The 21415-nt window shown below is 41.3% G+C and overlaps 1 protein-coding gene and 1 long non-coding RNA gene across 9 annotated transcripts in view; one reads left to right on the forward strand and one right to left on the reverse strand.

Annotated features, from left to right (window-relative positions):
* The window catches only part of LOC109626023 (uncharacterized), an 88072-nt gene that overhangs the window by 42067 nt on the left and 24590 nt on the right, over positions 1 to 21415 (forward strand). The gene's annotated exons all lie outside the window — the stretch shown is intronic.
* Positions 1 to 21415, reverse strand: part of LOC109626119 (transmembrane protein 132C) — a 120597-nt gene that overhangs the window by 26823 nt on the left and 72359 nt on the right. For both annotated transcript variants that reach the window (XM_020081800.2, XM_069514039.1), the window contains exon 5: positions 4318 to 4507. In XM_020081800.2, coding sequence (XP_019937359.1) covers positions 4318 to 4507 — 190 coding nt within the window. The remainder of the gene's footprint in view (positions 1 to 4317; positions 4508 to 21415) is intronic.

Below are 21415 nucleotides of genomic sequence, written 5' to 3' on the forward strand. Positions count from 1 at the left end.
GCCAGTGGATAACTTCACTGTGCAGCCTATTAGCGCTCCGCCAGGCCATTTCCATCTACAGTTCCTGACAGTGTGACAGTGTGACTGATGGCCGCCTGCTCAAAGACCGCCGGCTCGTCCCGATGCTGCGATAGCGCTGTGTAAATTACAGATATGAGGGGCCGCTTTCTTTTTATCTCTTTCACTTGCCTGCAGAGGACACAAGTTCTTATTATTTCTGTTGTCCTTGTTTCCTCCGTCTGTCCCTATCTATGGAGACGGTATGGAGGCAGCCACATTTAGACGAGCCGTAATTAATGTAGACAAAGGCGCTCACCCGTGACCCCCCCAAAAAATAAAAAAACGCAAAAGCCAATGTTGAGCTTCTTCGCTAATGGCCCTGTTGTAATGTTACAGGACCACGAGCACAAAGCTAATGTTGTTGAGTTTGAAATGCAGTGAGTTTTTCCAGGGCGATGAATAAAATGCTAATGATAGCATTTGGGATGTACTGTAAAGAGCTATGGGGGCCACGCTGGCTGTCTCTTCTAATGAGAGAACAGAGAGGCGCAGCGCGGCTAGAGAGATCAAAAATTCATGGGAGGATGCAGCAAAAAGCAGCGCACTCTCAGTCGGCATGTTCTCAGCATGTGCCGTCTTTCAAGCTTGTAAAAGAAACACTGTCGCCGTCTATGGCGTCGTATCCAGGTTGCACAGTTCATTCTTTCTTTCGTAACCACATAAATAACATCACATAAGATGTAACATATCAAGACTTTTCTCTTAATGACGCAGGAGCTGGTGTTCACTACTCAAGTTCAGCAAATTCATCAAGGTCAGGCCTCTCGTACAGTAATCAAATAAAAGCTGCTTTCCTAATTTCTCCTTCACCTTCCACTTTTCCATGCTATTAAATCTATTTATTTAAAACGGAGTCAAACAGAGCATCGTAGAGACTGAAGCACAAAACCAGATGGGGGGTTAGTCTCTCTCAAAAGATGCACCACAGCACAAACATTCATCATCTGAAAACATACTCCTCATGAAATCACCTAAAAAAAAAAAGTTAAAAGTTTTTTCCGATACAACGTGTCATAGATCTTAGCGCAGCAATCTCTCTTGGAACGAGTGTCATTACCTTCTTGTGGTTAAAAAACCCCCAAAGATTTCAAATGCAGGTGAGATTTCTCGTTGAGATTAGAGCTTTCTGCAGCATATCGATCACTGAGCTCGCATTGCAAAGTATCCAGACACAATAAGGTGAATGGTCGATTGGACAGTAACCTGCAGCTGAAAAGAAGTTGTGTAATTAGCTCTTTTTTACAGAGCATGGTCATGCCTACATCAGGAACACATCTGCCTCTTAACATTGTCATGTCTCATCAGAAACATTCTTAGAATTTCTTCCCTTTAATTCCTCTCTTGTGATAAAAGCTGCCCCTCACTGCTGCTTTCATATCCAGCCTTCAAAATGTCCAATATCCTTTGGTCACTTTCATTTACCACGAGAATAGTGCCTCACCTCGTCCTTGTATTTGGCATCAGGCTGTTTTTCTGTGGGAGAATTGTGTTTATCTGTGACCTGTAGCTTTTGTACCTGAGCAGTGTTGCCACTCTAGTGATCTTTGACTTCTGAAGACTCTTCTGACAAAGCAGCCATGTATAAATAAAATAAGACCAGTCAGCTGGGATTAGCTCCAGCTCCCACTGCGACTCTCACAGATAAACAGTTCAGATAATGAATGAATGGAAGTTTATGTTTTCTTTAGGCATCAACAGTGATTTCTTGCATATACTGTGTAATCCTTCAGTTTGACATTTTCTTCCATAACACCCTGAATATAAATTTCTGCAAATAAGTTGGTGATTAAATGTTCAGATCAACACAAGATTTTGCAGCCAATGAATGATGAATAAATAATGTCTCTCTGGAAATATTCAATAGACAAGTTACCTTTATCAGTCTTCTTCTCGACTAAAGTGTTATTGCAGTGAATGTTATGATGAGTTGCCTCCGGTTATGTCCCCCCCCCCGTCTTATTATTTGCTGATTGGTTTGTTTTGAACGACTGGACTGGACAGATTTCCACAAAAGCAGACGAATGTGTTATCAATCAGGGAAGAACCTATAACATTTCTGGGCAGATCTCGATCCGGGAGCAGGTCCGCTCATTGTTTGCCACTTTTAAAATCATCTTGAAATGGAGCATTTTTCCAACATGTTTGTTCATTTTTAAAGGAATAATTCATGGATATCAATGAAAACAATCAAGCACATTCAGAGGACAGATAGAGAATCGCCTCACTCTAAATTAAACAGTAAGTCTAGGTCGTTATAATTGAAATTCACCATTACATTTTTTTTTGAATCCTTTTATTGAAATGTCCAGTTTAGATAAGAATAAATCACACATTATTAATGTTTTTTTATCAAGTTCAATTGTTCCTGTGGAATTTCTGCATGTCAGTACTTAGTTATTTAGAGATGCAACTTTTAGCATGTCATTTAGCACCTTTTAATGACACAACATTTCCTGTGAGTTGTCTATTTATCAAATAAAAATGTCATTTCCACACTCACCTTTAAAAAGACATTAAAAGTTGAGAAGTGTTCGAAGTCAAAGTCTCAAGGCGACTTCACCGGCCAGAACCCATAAATCATCTCTGAACTGCTGCCTCACCAAATTGCCATAATAAAAGTTTACGAAGTGCTTGAAGGCATTTGATTTTTTTTTCTTCTTTTACATGGCCATTATCGGCAAGGAAAATTCAAATTATTTCTATTTCTTTTCCAATATACAGAATGCCTTTTGTTTCATTTTGAAAATACAAACAATTTATCACATTTACATAGTAATTATCATAAACCAATTAGCAACTGGAAGCCACTTGCCAATTCATCCCTGTTTGGACTTTCTAAATCCAAACTCAATTAATTTCTCAGCCAGCAAGTGAAGAGCTGAGTGAAAATGTACTGCTGACCGATTATGGACAATATTTGAGCTTTGTGTTAAAAATACATGGGCCTGATGTTTTTTTTAAAGGGGCCAATTGGATTGTGTTCATTTGCCATAATTTCCTCTATCACCACTGATGTATTCTGCACAGTCAGAAGAAGGAGAAGTCCATCGTGCACCAGATTTGTTTTTCTGCAAGATGAACAACAAGCTGTGCAATTATGAAAAAATAGCTCACGGTGTCGAGGCTACAAATGATTCTAGGAAACAGCTGAGGAAATATAATGAGGAGGGTGTTGACATTACACTGGATTTTAAATGAAACAAAGACCATCTCAGCTCGGTGTTGAAATTACTGCACGACTGACAGTAACCACAAAACTTTGCAGCTTAAAAGTAAGTACAGACCCTGAGACGAAGGTCAGCTCTGAAACCTCAAAGTCATCGGTACATTTCAAATCCAACCCAAAGAATAACGGACATGGGAGGCTTTTGGCTGCGCTGTGTGATCTTTGCTTGACGTCTTAACGCTTCCACTTAGGTACCCGGTGACCAGGACAGGACCCAAATTATATTCAAGTCTTTTTAGATTAGTGCGGTCCCATTTTAAAACTGCAGGTTTCTCAGGTGTGTGTGTGTGTCAGAGTCCAACACCTGAGTGGGTCTGCATGGATTCTCTTATCTGCTCTGTTCATGAAGTGTGTCATCGAAGAGGAAAATGTTAATTTTGGAAAAGAGATGGAGAGAGTGAACTGTGAAGTGTAGGAAAAAATGAGTTTTTATAATATGACTTGTGCTTCTCTCTGGGTCGGTTCGGATGGATCGGTTCTCGTTATTGGATCATACTCTAGTTTGTCATATGAATTTTGATGAATTTTCAAATAATGTTGCTGTGTTAGACTTTGACTACAAGGACTGCTATTGCATGTTTTTCTGCATCTATCTTCTTATCTATCAATACAAATACACTTTGAATAAGAAGATGTAACATTGTCGATCATAACCACACTGAATTTTGAATAAACCAGTGAACAGCTCTTTGTGCAGCAGTGGAGGCTTCAAGGTTCAGTGGACTGAGTTCAGCAGCAGGTCTTCTCTGGTTGAGGAGCAGCTCAGGTACTGCAGGTCACTTAGAAAGTTTCAGACAGTAAAGCTGCAAACAGAATCACCACAGACCAAAATAACAACCCTTTCCAAACAGGCTGGTTTAGTACAGCCACTGAACTAGTGCTGAGAGGATGTGGACGCTTATTTTCTAAATATCTCTATCTCTCTGTCTCTCTATCTATATTTCTATCTCTCTTTATCTCTATCTCCACGAACAAATACATTTACTGGACTCCACAGTCCACATGCACACAAGCTTGCAATTCCTCCTCACCATTGCCAGTGGCACGATGCCACCCAGGTCCTGCGGTGCCAGGCGGATGAGGGTCTGCACCTCGTTGGTCAGGCTCCGGGTGAGCGGGTACTCCACCTGCCACGTCACCTCCCTGCCCCCCTGAGTCACCATCAGCCCGTTCACCTCCAGGTCCACCTGCAGCACTCGCTGGTAACCCACTGCCTGAACTCTGCACGCCAACAGAGAGAGAAAAGATGTGTCAGGAGTGGATTCAGAGAACGATAAGTAGTAACAAGAAAGACACAGGCGGGAAAGGGAAAAGAAAACCAGCGGATAATGTGAACTGAATAGCGAAGGAGAAAAAATGGAAGAGGAACAAGATTAAAACAGTGAGATTATAAATGAGGGAAGCATGAGTGGCAGAGGAAGACAGACAGTGGAAAGAGAATGAGGAAAATGTAGAGCAGACACAAGGAGGAGGAAGTGGGCTAAAGGAGTTGGAGGGAGAGAGAGATGGAGGGAAAACAAGGTAAATTGGTCTTTACTGCTCATTAACAGGAGTGTTTAGAGTTGGCTGGAAATCAGAGGGAGAGAATAATTGCACATTTTAATCAGGTGGAAAGAAAACGTACTTCATAGGGAACAGTGCTGCAGTATCACATGCGGATTTACTGAAAGGACTTTTTTCTCCTAAAATGTAAGCAACTCGTCCCTCATTTCAGAATCTGATATGAAACTAATCGCAACACTATTGAAATTTATTCTCACATCCACACACAACCATGATGCCGGGTCGAAAAAAGCAATTTATTTTTCCTCTTGCGGAGATTGCCGGGGCCGAGCAAATAATTTTCTCTTAGCTGATGGAGATGCAAACAAAGCAGGAAAAAAACAAAAAAAAACAATGAATGAAAAATAAAATCATCCAAACTTATTTGATTTGCCGAGTGCTGGGTTTGATCAAGCTGCAGCCTCCTCCCTCCCTCCCTCCCTCTCTCTCTCTCTCTCTCTCAGGTATACTGCTTCGGAGTCAAAACTCACTGCAGCCTCTTTTCCACCATCCAGACACACATATACTCGCTGTCTTAAGAAATAAGAATTTGCACTTGGGGATCTGGAAGTGGTTCACAGAGCCAAACATTGAGGTTATGTAACGCTGCTGGTGAAAACACAAGTTAAAGGCGTTTTCAGAAAATGGTCAGAGAGGCGAAAGATTCATGTGCATCACGTTCCTATTAGAGCGTGTAACATTCTTATTATATGTCAGTCTTGAGCAGTGTTTGTTGTTAACTTGTCACACGATTAAAACAAGGCTGGAGAGAGCCCAAGATTGAGCATGAGGAGTGGGGGCGGGTTGTTGGAGGGGTAAGATCCAAGGTTTTCCTTGAACATATTTTGGCCTAGCCTGCATTTAAAAAAAAAAAAAAAAATTCCCTCGTCTCCCTCTCATGTGTTCACACTTCAGACCCTCGCCTCACTTCAAAGTGCAGATTTAAGGATCCACCCTGGTGGAAAAGTGCAGGAAAGAACAGTTTTGGAAGCTGAAAATTCTGCGTGGATGAAAAACAGCTTGAATAGAAAAATTCTGGGTCAGGCAGAAAAGCTTTAACAGTTTTCAGCAGGGTGATGCTCTGAGTTTTAATAAATGTGCTTCCAGTTCTCCGTGGAGAAGATTTGGATCGGATGAAGGTCTGATTCCTGAAAACAGGGGAGATGTAGAATGCTGAGGTGTGGAACTACACAGCTGGTGGTGCAGCTGTGATATCGCACACTGTTTAAAATCTTTATCAAAGTCTCACCTAATTTTACAATACAAGACATGATGGTGAATATTTGTGCTTTCAAGATCTTCTGCACGAGTTTGACGATAAGTTGCCGCTCAACTTTTTATTGTCGTTTTCAATTCAGACTAAAGAATAAAGTTAAATACTGGTGTTACAAACTATTACAACATAAATTAGCCACACCACTGCACTTGAAAACACATTTCTTCACAGATGACCTACTGCAAAAAAAAATCTTTCTAGACGTCAACATGTTTTTTAATCTGCAGCTGAAAATAGAACCATAACAAATAGAATATGTGTTTCTCTTTGCAAAAGGCTTCCTTTTGCAACAAAGGAACGACATTTTAGGAAATTTGCTTATATATAGTTGTGACCCGTTTTTTAAAAGATTTTCGAGAGCTGATTGTTGGTTCTGTTGTTCTGTGGGATGGGACTTATCATTTTATGAGGATAAAAACAAGACATTACATCCATCTTTCTGCAAAAGTTGTATTAAATAATATTCAAACATTTCTCCTGCACCGTCATTTCCCTCCTCTATCACATCATCCCCCGAATTGTATTTACACTCAAATCAGTTATAAACAGTTATATTTGACGTCAGACACTGCAAATCTTGAGTCTAAGTGATTTCTACTAATTCAAATATTCCCTTAAAATCAGTCGTGATGAAACACCCAAGATAAAAAAAAACAAGTTTACATGAGAAGCACTATGTTTGCACTTTTACATTCAGGCTTTTATGTGTTATTTGTTGCAGTTGAGCACTTTCTAAGCAATTTATTTTTGCTCTTTCCTCTGAAATCCATTTCCTTTTAATCAAAGTTAAACATCAAAAGCAAAACAGAGAAAATAAACTGCTGAGAGCAAACGTCTCACACCACCCCGACTGTAAACCCGAGTTATATGTGGTTTCCCAGCTTAACTGATTTGTTGAAAAAAATCCCTATTTTCGATGTTTATGGCCGTGCACTGTGAGTAACGGCCCCTTGCTGGAGCTCGGGTCCATTCATCACCTCGGTTTCTTTCTCGGACGGAAATTCGGAGGACCGCAGAGCCGCAGTGGGACATCCTCGCCTGCCTGACAACACCGGGCTCAGGGGTAGTGACTGCAGTGATTACGTGGTTTACACTTATGGAGTACAATTATGGCCAAATCAATTATCCGCAGCGCGCAGTCCTGCTTTACAATGAAGATGCAAACAGCCAGGGCTTTAGTGCTGAACAATACCGAACAACTCGGCCTCTGTGCACAATCAATCCATCTTTTTCTGTTTATTGTTGTGTCTCTCTCTCTCCCTCCCTCCCTCACCCTGCAGTGTTACGTGGCTTCCAATAGAGGGTGGTGCACTCTCTCTCCGCTCCACCCCTGCAGCCAGAATGTGTTTGGGATGATAAATGTCCACGGCCCACCGGTCGGAGAGGTCAGCCCGCTTCCTCCATGTCTCATTAGAAGCGTATCTGCACTGTGTGCCCTTTTCTCAGCACAATTACCATACAATTCAATACACATCACTTCTCCTGCCCTGACTTGTGGACGGGGATGAGAGCAAGAGGTGAACGCAGAGACACAGACGATGTAATAAAAAAAAAACGAAGAAGAAAAACAACAGCAACAAAGAAAAAGAAGACGAAGAAAAACAACAGCGACAACCGAGCGGAAACGGGGTTACATGGGCTACCATGAAAGCAAGATGTCTATTGGGATCGTAGAACAACGCCCTGGTATCATCGCAGATTTGTTGTGGTGAGAAGAGGTAGAAAATCAGTCATGTCATTTTGAGGAAGTGTTTGAGGTACCTCCATTCGTCAGAGCTGTTGTTGGGTGTGAGAGCACAAACGGAACAAGGTAGAGGGATGCACTCGGAGGAAAATAAGTGCACACTTTTCTGTAACATTTCAAACAAACTCTCGTAGCTACAAAGGGACTCTGGGCGGGGAAGAAGTGGCGTAACAGCTGGAGAAAAAAAGAAATGACAATTTATTTCGAAAACTGGAAAATAAAAGTGGAGCGGAGGAACACAAAGGCCTTGTTAAATGTGCAGCCATGTTTCCCTCTTTTCCCTCCTAACACCTTTGTGGATAGACGGCTCTGAGAAAAGTAGTGGAAGGAAAGTCTGCCGTCTCCTCTGGAGACCCGAGGGGGTTCCTTTCATGCGCGGCAGTGATTTGGTTAGTGCTGACAACAATGATACATCAAAGACCTGGATTTATTTCAACACGGTGAATCAACAGTGAGTCCGGCAGGTCCTGGGTGTGTACGCTCCAAGATTAACACAAACTCCGACAGCTCCATTCAGGTAAAAAGAGACAAAAGACAATAGGATTTACTTCAGGACCAATATATCCAACATGTCTTTTTAGCAAGTGTGAGGACATGTTGTAAATAAACATGTCGGCTGTGACTGCATTTCATCGTGTGGTCAGATTTTGAGACGGGGGTCTGGCTACAGATTTCTGTGTTGGGTCTTTTAGAGCCAATGAGGATTTGTTTGTTTGATGTTCTGTGGATAAGATGTTTGTCTGCGGCTGTGTGTGAGATGAACAGACGAACAAGAGGGGAGGACATCTGCGTCAAAGTGCATTCAAGTCGTTTGAATTAGAATGCACACAAACAATGCGGAGAAACGTTTCATATTTTATTTGTAACTGGCACTTTGGTGCTTTATATGTATCTGCAGCTGGAACCTTTACAGTAGTGTGTCTATAAGGCCAGCTTTACTCTAATGCAACTGTTTGTGAGGGAAACCCGAAACATGTAAGTCTTCACAGCAAGATTATTATTTTGATAGCATGTTTTGTCCGTACGATACCAGCAGTGCCCATCACAGTTTCCTGGAGGCCAAAAATGATGATATCCAAAAGTTAGATTTTGTCTAAGAAACATTTTAAAACACAAGATAGAGAAAAATTAGTTCTGTAGATGTTTGCCTCCAATTATCAATTTTCAGTCGATCAATCAGTTGTCTCAGCACGACTGACTTTCCTTTATCAAACAGACTTTTTGAAGCCGAGCTGTTGGCAGCAGGGACATATTAACAGATGGACAAATTGTGTGGACAACAGTTTGCACAGCTGCCTCGGCCATAATTGAATCCTGACATGTGAGACCAGCAGTAATTCAACAAATCAGGTGTGACGATGGACAGGATGAGAAGCTCCTGACGGCCATCTGTCTTATCCACCTCCTGCTTTGATCCCTCCTGTGTTTGGTAAATCTGTCTCACTGTCGTCTTTTTCACAGTGTAAAATTGTAATCACGTCTAAACATGGTAAATATGGTCGTAGACTTCATTTATTTATAAGACTTGGTAGATATCTGGAGAAATTCTAGGGAATTTCAGGTCCTGTGCAGCAGTCAAGTAGATGGTGGTGTGTAAAACTTGGAATCTCCAAGTTGTTTCCACTAATTGTTTCCCATAATGGTTGCTAACTGAGTGATATATACCATCATGCACTGCACAAGTTTATTTCTACATTAAATTACGATCATTTAACATGTTTCTAAAAGTATGAATACTTAGTGTTAAATAAACATTAAAAATGTATTGTGGGATTCTCCACCAGCCGACGTTATTGTTGTTGTACGTCTATACCGTCATTATTGATGCAGAGAAAATGCGTGTCCAAAAGCGTTTTTTCTTTTTCCGATGAGCTCACAGTGAAGTCCTCTACATAGAAGGCCCTGTATAGTGAAGTAGGGTTTGTGATTGAGTGGTTTCGGTCACAGAGAGTTTCCTCAGGCTTCAGTCTGAACCTATTTCCTCCATTCTCACCTCATACTCTCTGTCATGTGATTGGTATTGATTACTTCACTCTCGACAAGTAAGGAAATGGGAATACTTAAATGTTCCTTCATTGTAATCCTCAGACGTCTGGGTAACGTGATCATTGTTCTCTCTCTTCTCTCTCACATGATTTACTTCTGCAGCTGTTTTGATTATTTGTACTTCACTTACTTTCCAGCTGTTCTGCGTTTGTGCCGTTGATGTCTCTCCAAACGGGGGTATGTTTTGATTCTAATTGGTTCGAGACCTGGAGGGAAATATTATTATATCTCAGATAAATAAAACCTGGTCTCCATCGGCTGCGTGGTGATAAAGGTCACATTAACAGTGTGGACTACCACTGACTCCTCCAGTTTGGCAGAAGCTGTCCCGTAATGAGGTCATTTAGCCTGGTGTAGTCGGGGGTCATTAGAATATTATGATTAATAAATTAGGATTGAGTGCAGCAGGAACCATATTTTGTGTGTGTGTGCATCTCGAGGGAGTCCAGGCTCCTCTCTAATGAGTTTCCCTATCTCAGGTCTAATATCTGTCTCTTCTCTCCAATGATGCTAATGAGATCCTATTGAAACTAGCAGAGCTCGCCCCGACACTCATCCTCCACTGCACTGGCGAACAGAAGAAACTGCCATGCAACACTACGTGATAGTTTGGGGGAAGCTTGTTACAGACGAGTTATTCAGCCGGCAGGGCCAGAGGAGGACCTGTGGGGGTTGAGATGGGTTGATGAGCAGGAGGAAGAGTGGCAGAGAAAGAGAAGGGCCAGGGAATAAGACGAAAAACTTATAAGGAGCGATCGCAAGTTTATTCCTCGTGAAATTTTTCCCCAAAGAGAGCTCACTGAGCCACGTCACAGTTGTTAGTAATGTACGAGCCTCGTAAAACACTGTAATCCTAACCTTGTGATGTCTGGGAGCGAGGGGGTGGGGGCTGTTTCATCTGTGTGGAATGATGTGTTTATGGAGCGATAAACATTGACATATGACAGACAGATAATGAAAGAGATCATAAAACGAAACCATGTCAGGAAGCAGGTGAAATGTGGAATAACCAATTTATGTATTCAGGAGATTTCCCCCAGGATCTATCAAACCCACGACATCAGCACTGCTCCTGCTCCTGTCTGATCAGATTAGTTTGTAGAGCTGAGCTGAACGACTGGAAGCTTTAACCGTTGTTACGGACATCAGTGTCCAAATCAGAGCCACTTCAAATATATTATTATGACACGTTATGTACGAGCTGATATTATTTATACAATAGTTGTTTGAATAGTGGACTATACCAAGTTATGTACCTGTTTTTGTTTTAATGTTAGAATACATTTATAATGTTATAGCTTATGACTGGTAATGTGCTGTTTGGTACGCGTGGGTAAAAAGTTTTGTGGATATCGTGGTACTTTCACGATTGAGAGAAGTCAGCGGAGGTTTGGATTGACCGTCTTGAAATTTTTGATTTATAAGTGTGATATATAAAGGATATATGTATATTTATATACAGATGTCCACAAAATTGTTTCTGTATTTTCTCCAGAGGTTTTCCTTTAACAAGTGAACTCGGCAGCACTAACAAAAAAACAAAATACTCTGCAGACTGAGTGGCCCAGAGGAGCTAAGATCATAGTTTACGGCCAGTACAGTTTTCAAATGTTGTTTTTAATGTTGTGTATTATCAAAAAAAATCCCAGTAGCTGATACATTTGAAATATCAATATACAACATGTATTTATAAGCCTGTGCATCAACATGAATTATTATTAGTTATTCTGAAAAAAGGTCATTTTGACTTAGTGATGTTTTTGTGTATCGTTTTTAGTTTCCAGCACTAACACAGTAACATGCGTCCATGTGACAGTCTTATAAGTTACAACAGTATAAGCAGGACTGCCTCCTCCAGAATATCCAACAGAAATTGTCAGTGGAGCTTTGAACCCCCCACACTGGTGTTTTGGACAGCCTCAGTAGTTTGTTTTCACGGTGGACCTGCAGAGTGCAAAAGGGTTGGAGGGCAGAGAGTGAAACAACAGAAATACCACCATTCTTCTCTTTGGTTCGTCTCCTCTTCGATATTTTCTGACACAGCCCCTCTCTGTTGTTCTGTTGCTGCCTCTCTTGCTCATTCCTCCCCCTGACCTCTCGCCCCTCCTTGTCACCTTCTGTTCCTCCTCTCCTCCTCACCGTTCCTCTCTCCTTTCTTTAGCCATCTTGTCTTTCTCAACAGCCTGCTGGTCTATTTTCTTACTTTTCCCTGTGCCATATCTTTTCTTAAATTCCTCTCAAACGGTGTGTGAAATGAGAGGACTCGAGCCTCCTGCATGAAACAGATGTGGCTCCGTGCATCAGCCAATAAAACGTCAGTGTCGCTATGCACTCTGTACCATATCGCAGCAAAAGCCAATCAGGGACTAAAAGCTAAAAAAAACACAGCAAATTGAAGATATAAACACGGAGCACAGACTCTAAGGGGGGCTCATCTTTTATGAGTCAGACCTGACAGGCAGGGTGTTTCTGAAACAGAACAATAATCACCTGTTTTAAAACGATTCGATCATTTTGGCATTTAAATTCTACTCACTGTCACAACAGGTGAGAAAAAAACAGAGCGGAAACAAGTGTCAGTTTTTCTCTTGAACACTGTTTCAGAAACACCCTGCCTGTCACATAGCAACGGGGTTCCTGAAAATGTATGTAAATTGATTTTCACACACACACACATACACATACACACACACACACATCAAGGGCATGGTTCAACTGTCTCATCAGAATGTAAACGTCAAACACACAAGTAAAAAACCTTCTCTGTCAAACACCAGCACATTTCATAAACTGTCATTGTACAGACGAAACACAATGAAGACATTTTTATTAAAGGTATTTGAATTATCTGCACTGTCAGTTTATTTCATGTGTGATTACTACAATATCTACTATTGGCAGGATGATAAACTTTACTACTATACTGGGAAATATTACCTGCTGCACATCAGCATGTTACCATACGGATGTTTATTAACAGCCTGACTGTGAACTGTGTTAAATAATTTAAAAAGCTCTGTGATGATTTTAATCAAAGGTTTCACAGACTATGTTACGTAAAAACCAAAAGCTATTTCAGTGAATCTGGCAAACGAGAAAACTCTTCTATCCTTTGTGTGCTGAATCATCCTGTCTGTAATCACACATTTTCTTTAAGAATAAATAAAACATTGCCAGTAACTAATGCAACAATAACATAGTCACCCATGACTCAATGGAGTCACTGATTACAGCTAATTTGTATGAAAGAAGTGCTTTTCTCTGTTGAAGACAAATAAACAGCCTCATAAATCCCCATGAGAACGAGTGTTTACCTCTGAGTCACCTCTCAAATAAAAGTTTAAAGAATGTGTGGAGGTGAGCAAAGTCTTTGCAAAATTGGATTTGAAGAACTATTTCTCTTCCAGTCCGTGCTGGCGTGCAGTTGAAACTATTGAATTCCTCGACTTGCGAGGCATCCGAAGACAACACAGCACCCGCCTCCTCCACCTTTTACCTCCCGGACTCTAAACCTGCTGGAGGTGCAGCTGTTGGGTTACGAGCCACGCTTAAAAACACTGAATACAATAAAACACAATCAGCCACTGTATAAACACCACCCTGTGTTCCCTTATTGATTTCTGGGAGCCGTAAGAGTGTTAGTAAAATTCTCCAGAGGGCTATGGGTGCTCATCCTCTTATCCCGGACAATAAGATCAACTCAGTGTGACTGGTTAATCTCCCCTCGGAGTCTAAACTCTCCACCAGAGATGACACTCCTTCTCCTCCTCCTGACTCACACATACAGTACACACACTGATGACAAGGGATTATATCAAGTTGTCCTTTCCATTATTTGCCTCGGAGTTGCAGCCTGCAAGTTAAATCCCAGGACGTGCATGATTTTAAGGCTTTGTGCTCTGCGTCCACAGAGTATCTATTTGATCGCACTTGCTGGAGTTTTCTTTTATACTTTCTATATCTTTTCATCTCTTTTTTTTGCTTTTGGCTTACCACTCCCCCCCCTTTTTATTCACCCGCCCCTCTGTTTTTATTTTAAGTTTTCTATCTCTTGACGTGGCATCATTTTGTGGGAGCGTTGTGAGAATTTCACCGCTCCCCTCCCTACTTTGCTCGCCTTTTCTCTCTCGCTCTAAAAGGAACGTCGGTGCATATGTTTGGTTATTAGATCGACACAGCGAAGGCCAAACAGAGCATTTGAATGGTGTTTCACCGCTGCTCCTCACTCTAAAGTTTTCCTTTTTAAGCCCAACATTGCGATCTACAGCGCTGATCTGAGCAGAATGCTTCTTTTGAATAGACACACAACTTAATTATTAACACTGGGTGTTCAGAGTTTATTTCGAGTATTTATTTTTGTGCAGGGTCCCACCACTTAACGTTTACTCTGCATCAGCAATTCAGGATTTTTCCCACTTATAAAATGACTGATTGAGGAGCAGGCTGAATTTGGCAAATGCAGCCTGACATGTAGCAAAAAACCGTGGCTGAATATTCGGACCAATGACATGCAGCTCATCTCAAGGCCTCTCGTCTGCACGCGCCTCAAAGCATGACCTTGTTTGGGTGAAATCTTGCTGCAGTTTTGAGAATCAGTTTTTTATAAGTGTGCACTTTGGGCCTGTCTGCATTTATTCACTGATTCTCAGCCTATTACACTAAGGGGGGGGTTTGGTTTTGGTTCTTAACAAGGTTCGAACCCACATAATGATTTTCTGCCTTCGAACTGTCGAGATGCTGCAGGGAGTCAGAGCCTCAGCATCACGTTTGTAATGTCACGGACATTCCTCCATGATTTCCTCAAGTCTGCGTGGAGTGGACGTGTTAAAAATACTTAATCAGGATCAAAATCATAACACTGGGGAGCACAACGAGGAGTGGAGGGGGAGGTTTAGAACAACTGAGATAGTCGGTATGACAACACAACGATGAGTGTCGATGAATCATTACTAGTTATATGCTAATGTAATAAAGCCTCTCGCTATCATGTAAATGAAGTGACTGTGGGGACTTGGGCTCCGAGGAAAGAATCAGGTTTTATGGCACACATATACCAGTAGGCTGATTTTTACCTCAAGTAACCTGCATAAGTGAAAAGGGGTTAATTAAAAATTCAATTAGCTTCTTTTTTTATGTTTTTCACATTGGTAATATTCCACAGTTACTGGAATCATGCCCTGTATTAGGAAAGGTTAAAAAAAGATTATTACATGTACTATCCCTGATACAAATTAACTTCATAACCAGCTGCTCTTTCATTTATTTTGCCAGAAACATATTCGTGAACAAAGGGACCTTGTTCACTCTAATCATGTTCTTGATGTACATGATGATTAAAGGTGAAGATTTGTCCTGTGATCATTAGTATAAAATAAAAATCTGACACTGAGGCGCCACAGTAGAATTAAAGTTAAAAAGAGCCCTTTGTTTATTTTTTGAGAATTATTTTGAAGGATTAGTTTAAATTTATGTTTGTTGTGTCCTTGCTGTGATATTTTCTAATGAGGTTTGTCATTCTCTGTTGTTCTTGTAGACACTGGTGCGTTGGGGGTTATTTTATGATGCTAATTTATTACATTTTTTATCTCCCTTTGTTTTTTATTAAATTGATTTGACAGAAGTAATTTTACTTTTCTTTTCTTCTTCTTTTGTGCATCAATACAGTGGGAAAATTTACCTCCCAATGCAATTCTTCCAAACAAATTCATGGGCAGCAGATTTGGCCTTTTGATGAAAAAAGCACCAAAATGGAAATCATATATATACATGTATATATATTTTAAGGGCTTTTACACACCTCATACATGTGATGCATGATTTCATAGGCCTCACTAAAGTATGTGTCCTTAAATCAGCCTGGTTTCATCCCACATGCATCTATCCACACATCTCCCTCTCCGTCTCTCTCCCTCACACTTGGAGGTACCAATAAATATAAAAAAAATAGGCAACGGATCCTCATGCATGTGCACGGCCCAACCCCAGACCTGAACAAACAAACAGACCTGCTCCCTGGTCCAGTTTATTAAATCGGTGTATGTGGACCGGGTTAATAAGTATGCCAACCCTTGCAGTGACCCTTCGCTGACCCGGACCCTTGCTTCTGCTCCCTTGCCTCATTAATCTGTCAAGTAAACAGAACCTTCTCCTCCTCACCCACAGGATGAGAGGAGGACTTGATGAGTCCTTCTCCTTCCCTTCCATTTCTCTCCATCGGGTGTTCGAAGACAAGAGTCAAGCAAACACCTTTCTAAGGTCGTAGTCTTGTGATTTGTGCTTCGTACCCAGTAAACACGCATAGACTGCAGAGTCCTACTTAATGTTGAGCGATAATTCAGAGATTCTGGTGAATGTGTCAATGCCAAATTTAATTTACACCTGTTTGTTAGTAAAGTAAAATTAATGGTTTTTGTTTCTCCTTGCTTTGTTTGGATCTTAATAACCTCATACGTTATGTGTAAATTGTTGGTGCATGCCCGTGTGGAAATCCCTTAACAAGTTTCCTGCAGTACCTTGAGTATAAAATACACCTCAAAGAGAACTCTAAAGCATTAACAGGGGCCAAGGATTCAGCGGATGATTTATTAGAAGATGAAGTGGATCAGAGGTTTTGAGCCTCGGTTCCCAAGGCCAATAGGGCTGCCTTATCAAACACCACCAGGCTCCATGGCCAATCTCCAGCTTGTCTGTGGGCAAACTCGACATCGGCCCTGGCTTTGGTTGCTGATAAAAGTCAGATTAACTACACAGCTTTGTTATAAGGAAAGCCGACTTCACTTTTACCTTTACTTTAAATACTCTCTATCCCTAAATAAATACTCCAAAAAACAAGAAAAGCTCATTTTATTACTATATAAATATACGATTATGGTGGGGCTTGTGGGTTTCTAATTATTACCTGACAACATCAGAAGACCTCTTATAAACGTTATCCCGCCAACACAACTGACTGACGGAGCAGATAACACAAGAAGTTAACCCCCTGTTAGTTTCCAGCTGATTTCATGCATCAGCAGCTTAGGCTGCATTACCTTGATTATCCACAGAGCCAGTGTCGGATTCACCGTCCCAGAGGACTCAATCAATGATGGTTTACTTCACGCCGTTCTATTCCTAGTTCACTGATAACACCCAGGTCAAGGGTATTATAGAATCCACTGTAAATGTGTAATTCATGTGTCGAGTTGTTGAGGTTGGATGGAGGCGGAAGGTGAAGGATGTAGAATAAATCATTCCCCCCTGTGGCTGAATTAATTATGTGTCATTAGCAGCATCACGTCCGTCTTGATTTCCATCGATGGTGGCAGATTTGCGGGAATAAATAAGACTTGTGTTTTTATTTTGATCATGTTAGACTCAGGGGGCTGTTTCCTCTATGATTGAATAAAGGATGAGAAGGCCCCTGCAAGACTCATACACCACTCATGCAAATTAAATTACAGACGATCAATATTGCAGATCCATCTAATGATCACACGGTTGCCTGATGTATAGGAATCTTTTTTATAATACAAGGCAGGCAGCGAGAAGAGGCCATTTCACCAGTGCATTAGTGGCCCTATGGGTAAACACAAGAAAATAAGATGTCTAGAAGATTGCCTAAAAGGATTACAGAATGTATTCAGATATTTTTTTTTATCCCAAATTGTATGCTACCTGCGTTAGGCAATTGAAGGAAACAGTGGTTCACAAACATACAAATTAGACCACCTGAAAGGGTAACCACCACTGGAAGGGTAATTGCTTCGCCTCCCCTGTCCATCATCTGTAAAACTGTACTTTCAAAAGACCATTCACACACACAAGGACACGCAGGAAAAATTCATTCTCTCTCACGCAAACACACGCCTACAAACGTAAACACTCTTTATCTCTAACGTACTTTGCATTTTGTATCTTTCTCCCACGTACACGCTGTAAAGCTCTTCCTTTTGTCTGGACTCCGTTGTTTTGAACCATTGTTGATTAAGCAGATTACAACATGAACTAATCAACGCTGCCACGCTCTTCAAGGGCCAAAGTAATGATAGCCTGTTCTTTAATTTCCCTCTTAATCAAATACAGATAAATAGTTGCTCATGTGCCACACACACACACACACACACACACACACACACGGATAACCTCAGCCGTCAGGTCATTAACATCCATGCATCTCACTGATGTATGGAGAGTTGGAATCGGATTGCGCTGAAGGGACCTTTGATTTAAATCAGGTTGTAAATGCAGTTCCCTCTGGTCCTGCTTGGACTGGCCATTGATTGTGTGCGTTCAATCCCCGTGTGAGCTCAGCCTGGTGCAATCAGAGAGAACAGCACAAGGCCCTCTGACCTCTACCCGTGAAGTGAAGAGGACTGAATATCGAACTCCTTTCTCGTTCAATTTTCACTCATCATTGTTCTGTCAGTTACTCCAGCTCCTAACGACTCTCCAGCATGAAGTAAAGCTGCCTTATAGACACATATTCACTAACCCAAACAATGTTCATTTGCATGGACTCGCAGTTCATGGGTTTGTAGTTAAATGTCACCGCTGAATGAACAAACCATCCTTTATTCAAATCGGCTGTGGTACATGTATCTATGCCCAAACTGTGGCTCTGCAGGCTAGTTTTACATAAACAAATTCTCAGAATACATGCCCAGCTAACATATGGTTTACCCTCTGCAGGATGACAATGCTGCATATGTGAGTGAAAAATTCCCACAATTTTTCCGATGTTGGAATTTCCATAAGTAAAGCCACATAATTGTCTTGCATGTCAAATGAGGGGTGAAGAGAGCCTGTCATTGAGATGGGGCAAAGAAGTGATGAAGAGCAGGAAAAAGATTGCGCACCCTACAGGGCTCCGGGCTATTATTACGATATCATGAGAACAATCAATCAAATTGGGTTAAAATGTTCATGCTGTTTCAAGGCCACTTAGACGTGCATAATGAGATCATGAAGGCAGCCCAGCTTCAGAATGTGGCACAGAGTCGGCTGTTCCCACTCCCGGGGCCCGAAGTAACCTACGAGTGATTGAACACCGTGTGCAACACAAAGGGATCAACACAGCTCCATGTGTTTGTCTCTTTTTATCCTTAGCCGGGTCAACAATGGAGCTTTTGATCACATATATCGTAAACATAACTCAACACTGTGATGCTGGAAGATTTAACGCAGAGATCACTGCTTCATACACGAGCATCCCCTCGGAACTATTCCCTTGAGTTTCCATTGCTGCTGACATTATACTTCCCTCTCTATTCTGATCCTCGAGGACACGCAAGGGCAAAATATTCCTCTTGGGAAAAGAAGGACATGTCTTACTTGCTTTAAAAAAAACAAATTTGCACCTCCTCAGTTAATTTGTCCACTTTTGTTTGCTTATTTGTTAGTTAGAGGGATTATGCAAAAACTACTTGACTCCATCAAATTCTGTGGAGGAGTGAGTTGTGACCCAAGGGAGTACATGTTAAATGTTGGTGCAGATCCCAATGAAAATCTGGATCTAGTGAATTTCGAAGTTGTTTCATTAGGGGGCTGTTGGGCCTTGGCAGAGGAATGACCTTTACTAGCAGCAGTGAGTGGTTCAGTCAGGGTTGTGTGTCTGAACACAGCCGAAAAGCAGAAACCTGCAGATACAACTGAGGGCTGAAAAACATGCCAACTTAGCCTTGAGGATTAAAAACTACTCTCTGATAGGAGCCATTGGAGCTGCTATCATTATAAACACTATTGTTGCCAAAGGTAAAATAAAATGATAATCTTCACCTTTATTAGCATTTAATGTCATCCGAACAAAATCACAGAATTGAAAAAAAACTGCAAATAAAACATCTATCTGAATGTTTCTGTTATCTTCTGTTATCTAGGGTTACATTACAGAGAGTTACATATACGTCTGTTAGTTGTAATCACCCCCTCACTCCCACCCACCACTGCTCCTCTACATGTGCATTTAAAAGCAAGAATATCTAGTATCCCTTCCATCCCACAGATGTTGAAATATTTCCTCCTCTAGCTGAAGAGTTATTTCCAAAGTAATTAGGATACATCCACATCATTATCTCTAGAAAAGTTTATGGTAATCCATGTGATAATTGTTGAAATATGAGAACAACTGACCGACAGACAGAGGCTAACTTTACTGTCCCTACAAAGAAAACCCCAGCTCGCTCAGACATTGATTCGGACAGCAGAAATTTATATGACAGCAACGCGATGAGATCCTATCATCACTATATGTTTCAGCTGGATGGTGATAAACTGTGGTCTTGAATTATTGCCCCGCAACACAACTATTTACACACCTCAGCAGGTAATGTCACATAACAATAAAACAGGAAATAACGGCGCCCTGGATGGAATTCACGCCTGGCAATATAACAATGCTTAGCAGAGGCAATCTTATCTAACTGGAATCTTTATAGACTATTTATATTGGGTTTGTGACTTTCTTCCATCGCAGGCTCACTGCGGAGTATGCTAATCATTTCAGTCTAAAACAAGCTTGAGGTTTCCAATCCCCCCCCATCGCTCGCTTCCTCTGTTTCACAGAAAAAAACCCTCAGAGGCTCATGTCACTTCCCTCAGCAGATGGTTGGGGCAAACACAGAATGACAAGCCTCGATTACGCCGATGCCTAAAACACGACTGCTGGAAAACAATTTGAATCACTAACCTATTTTCACACCAGGACTTTACACACATGAGCCGCATTTTCTTCATCAAAGCCTCCGTAGGAAACTTTTCATGCAACTTCTCTGCATTCAACATCCTGACCCTAAAATAAATTACACCACAGCTGCAATAAGTGAACACACACACACGCTGTTGTCTCAGATTGAATTCAGTTCATCTTGTTGTGTTGTCTAACAGATGTACCTCCGCTGTGTTGTTTTTAGACAACAGCCTTAAGAACTTTACTTTGCAGGCTTTGCATCACTCGTAGCATTGTCTTGTCAATCTCGGAGAGTAAGCTGAATTCCCACTAGTTCACAGCAGGAGTCTTCTTTTAGCAGTGACAGACAAAATGAATGCGGTGACATGTTTTACGATCCCATGGAGTCTGGAGGTGAAAGGATGCCGGAGGGTTCTGTTTGTTTACTGGTTTGTTTGTTTGATTGTGTGTGAGTGAGACAGCACTCAGGCTTACGTGTGCGCACACCATCGAGACTCAATTAATATTTACTGTACGAAGAGCATATTTGATTATTGCATGTAAGAGCATCTTTGAGACAATGCTACAGATGTGGCACTCAGTGGGGTGTTCACCACTGCCAAGGCCCAACAGTCCTCTTCAAAATTCAATCAAGCAGCAACAAATTCCAAACACTCATGAGCTGTTTTCAGACATGACCTACAGGTAGAATCTGGAGAATTGGCTCGGTTGCTTTTTTTATTTCACACATGCACAACACAGCGGGAGGCTCTCTGCACAGACGCGTTCACAACGGAAACAATTCCTCTGCATTATTCACTGCTGAGATCATGTGATTTCCTTGACAACACACAGACACCCGTTTCTTCTATGTGT

Source organism: Paralichthys olivaceus, chromosome 18 (genome assembly GCF_024713975.1).
Source record: "Paralichthys olivaceus isolate ysfri-2021 chromosome 18, ASM2471397v2, whole genome shotgun sequence".
Lineage (NCBI taxonomy): Eukaryota > Metazoa > Chordata > Actinopteri > Pleuronectiformes > Paralichthyidae > Paralichthys > Paralichthys olivaceus.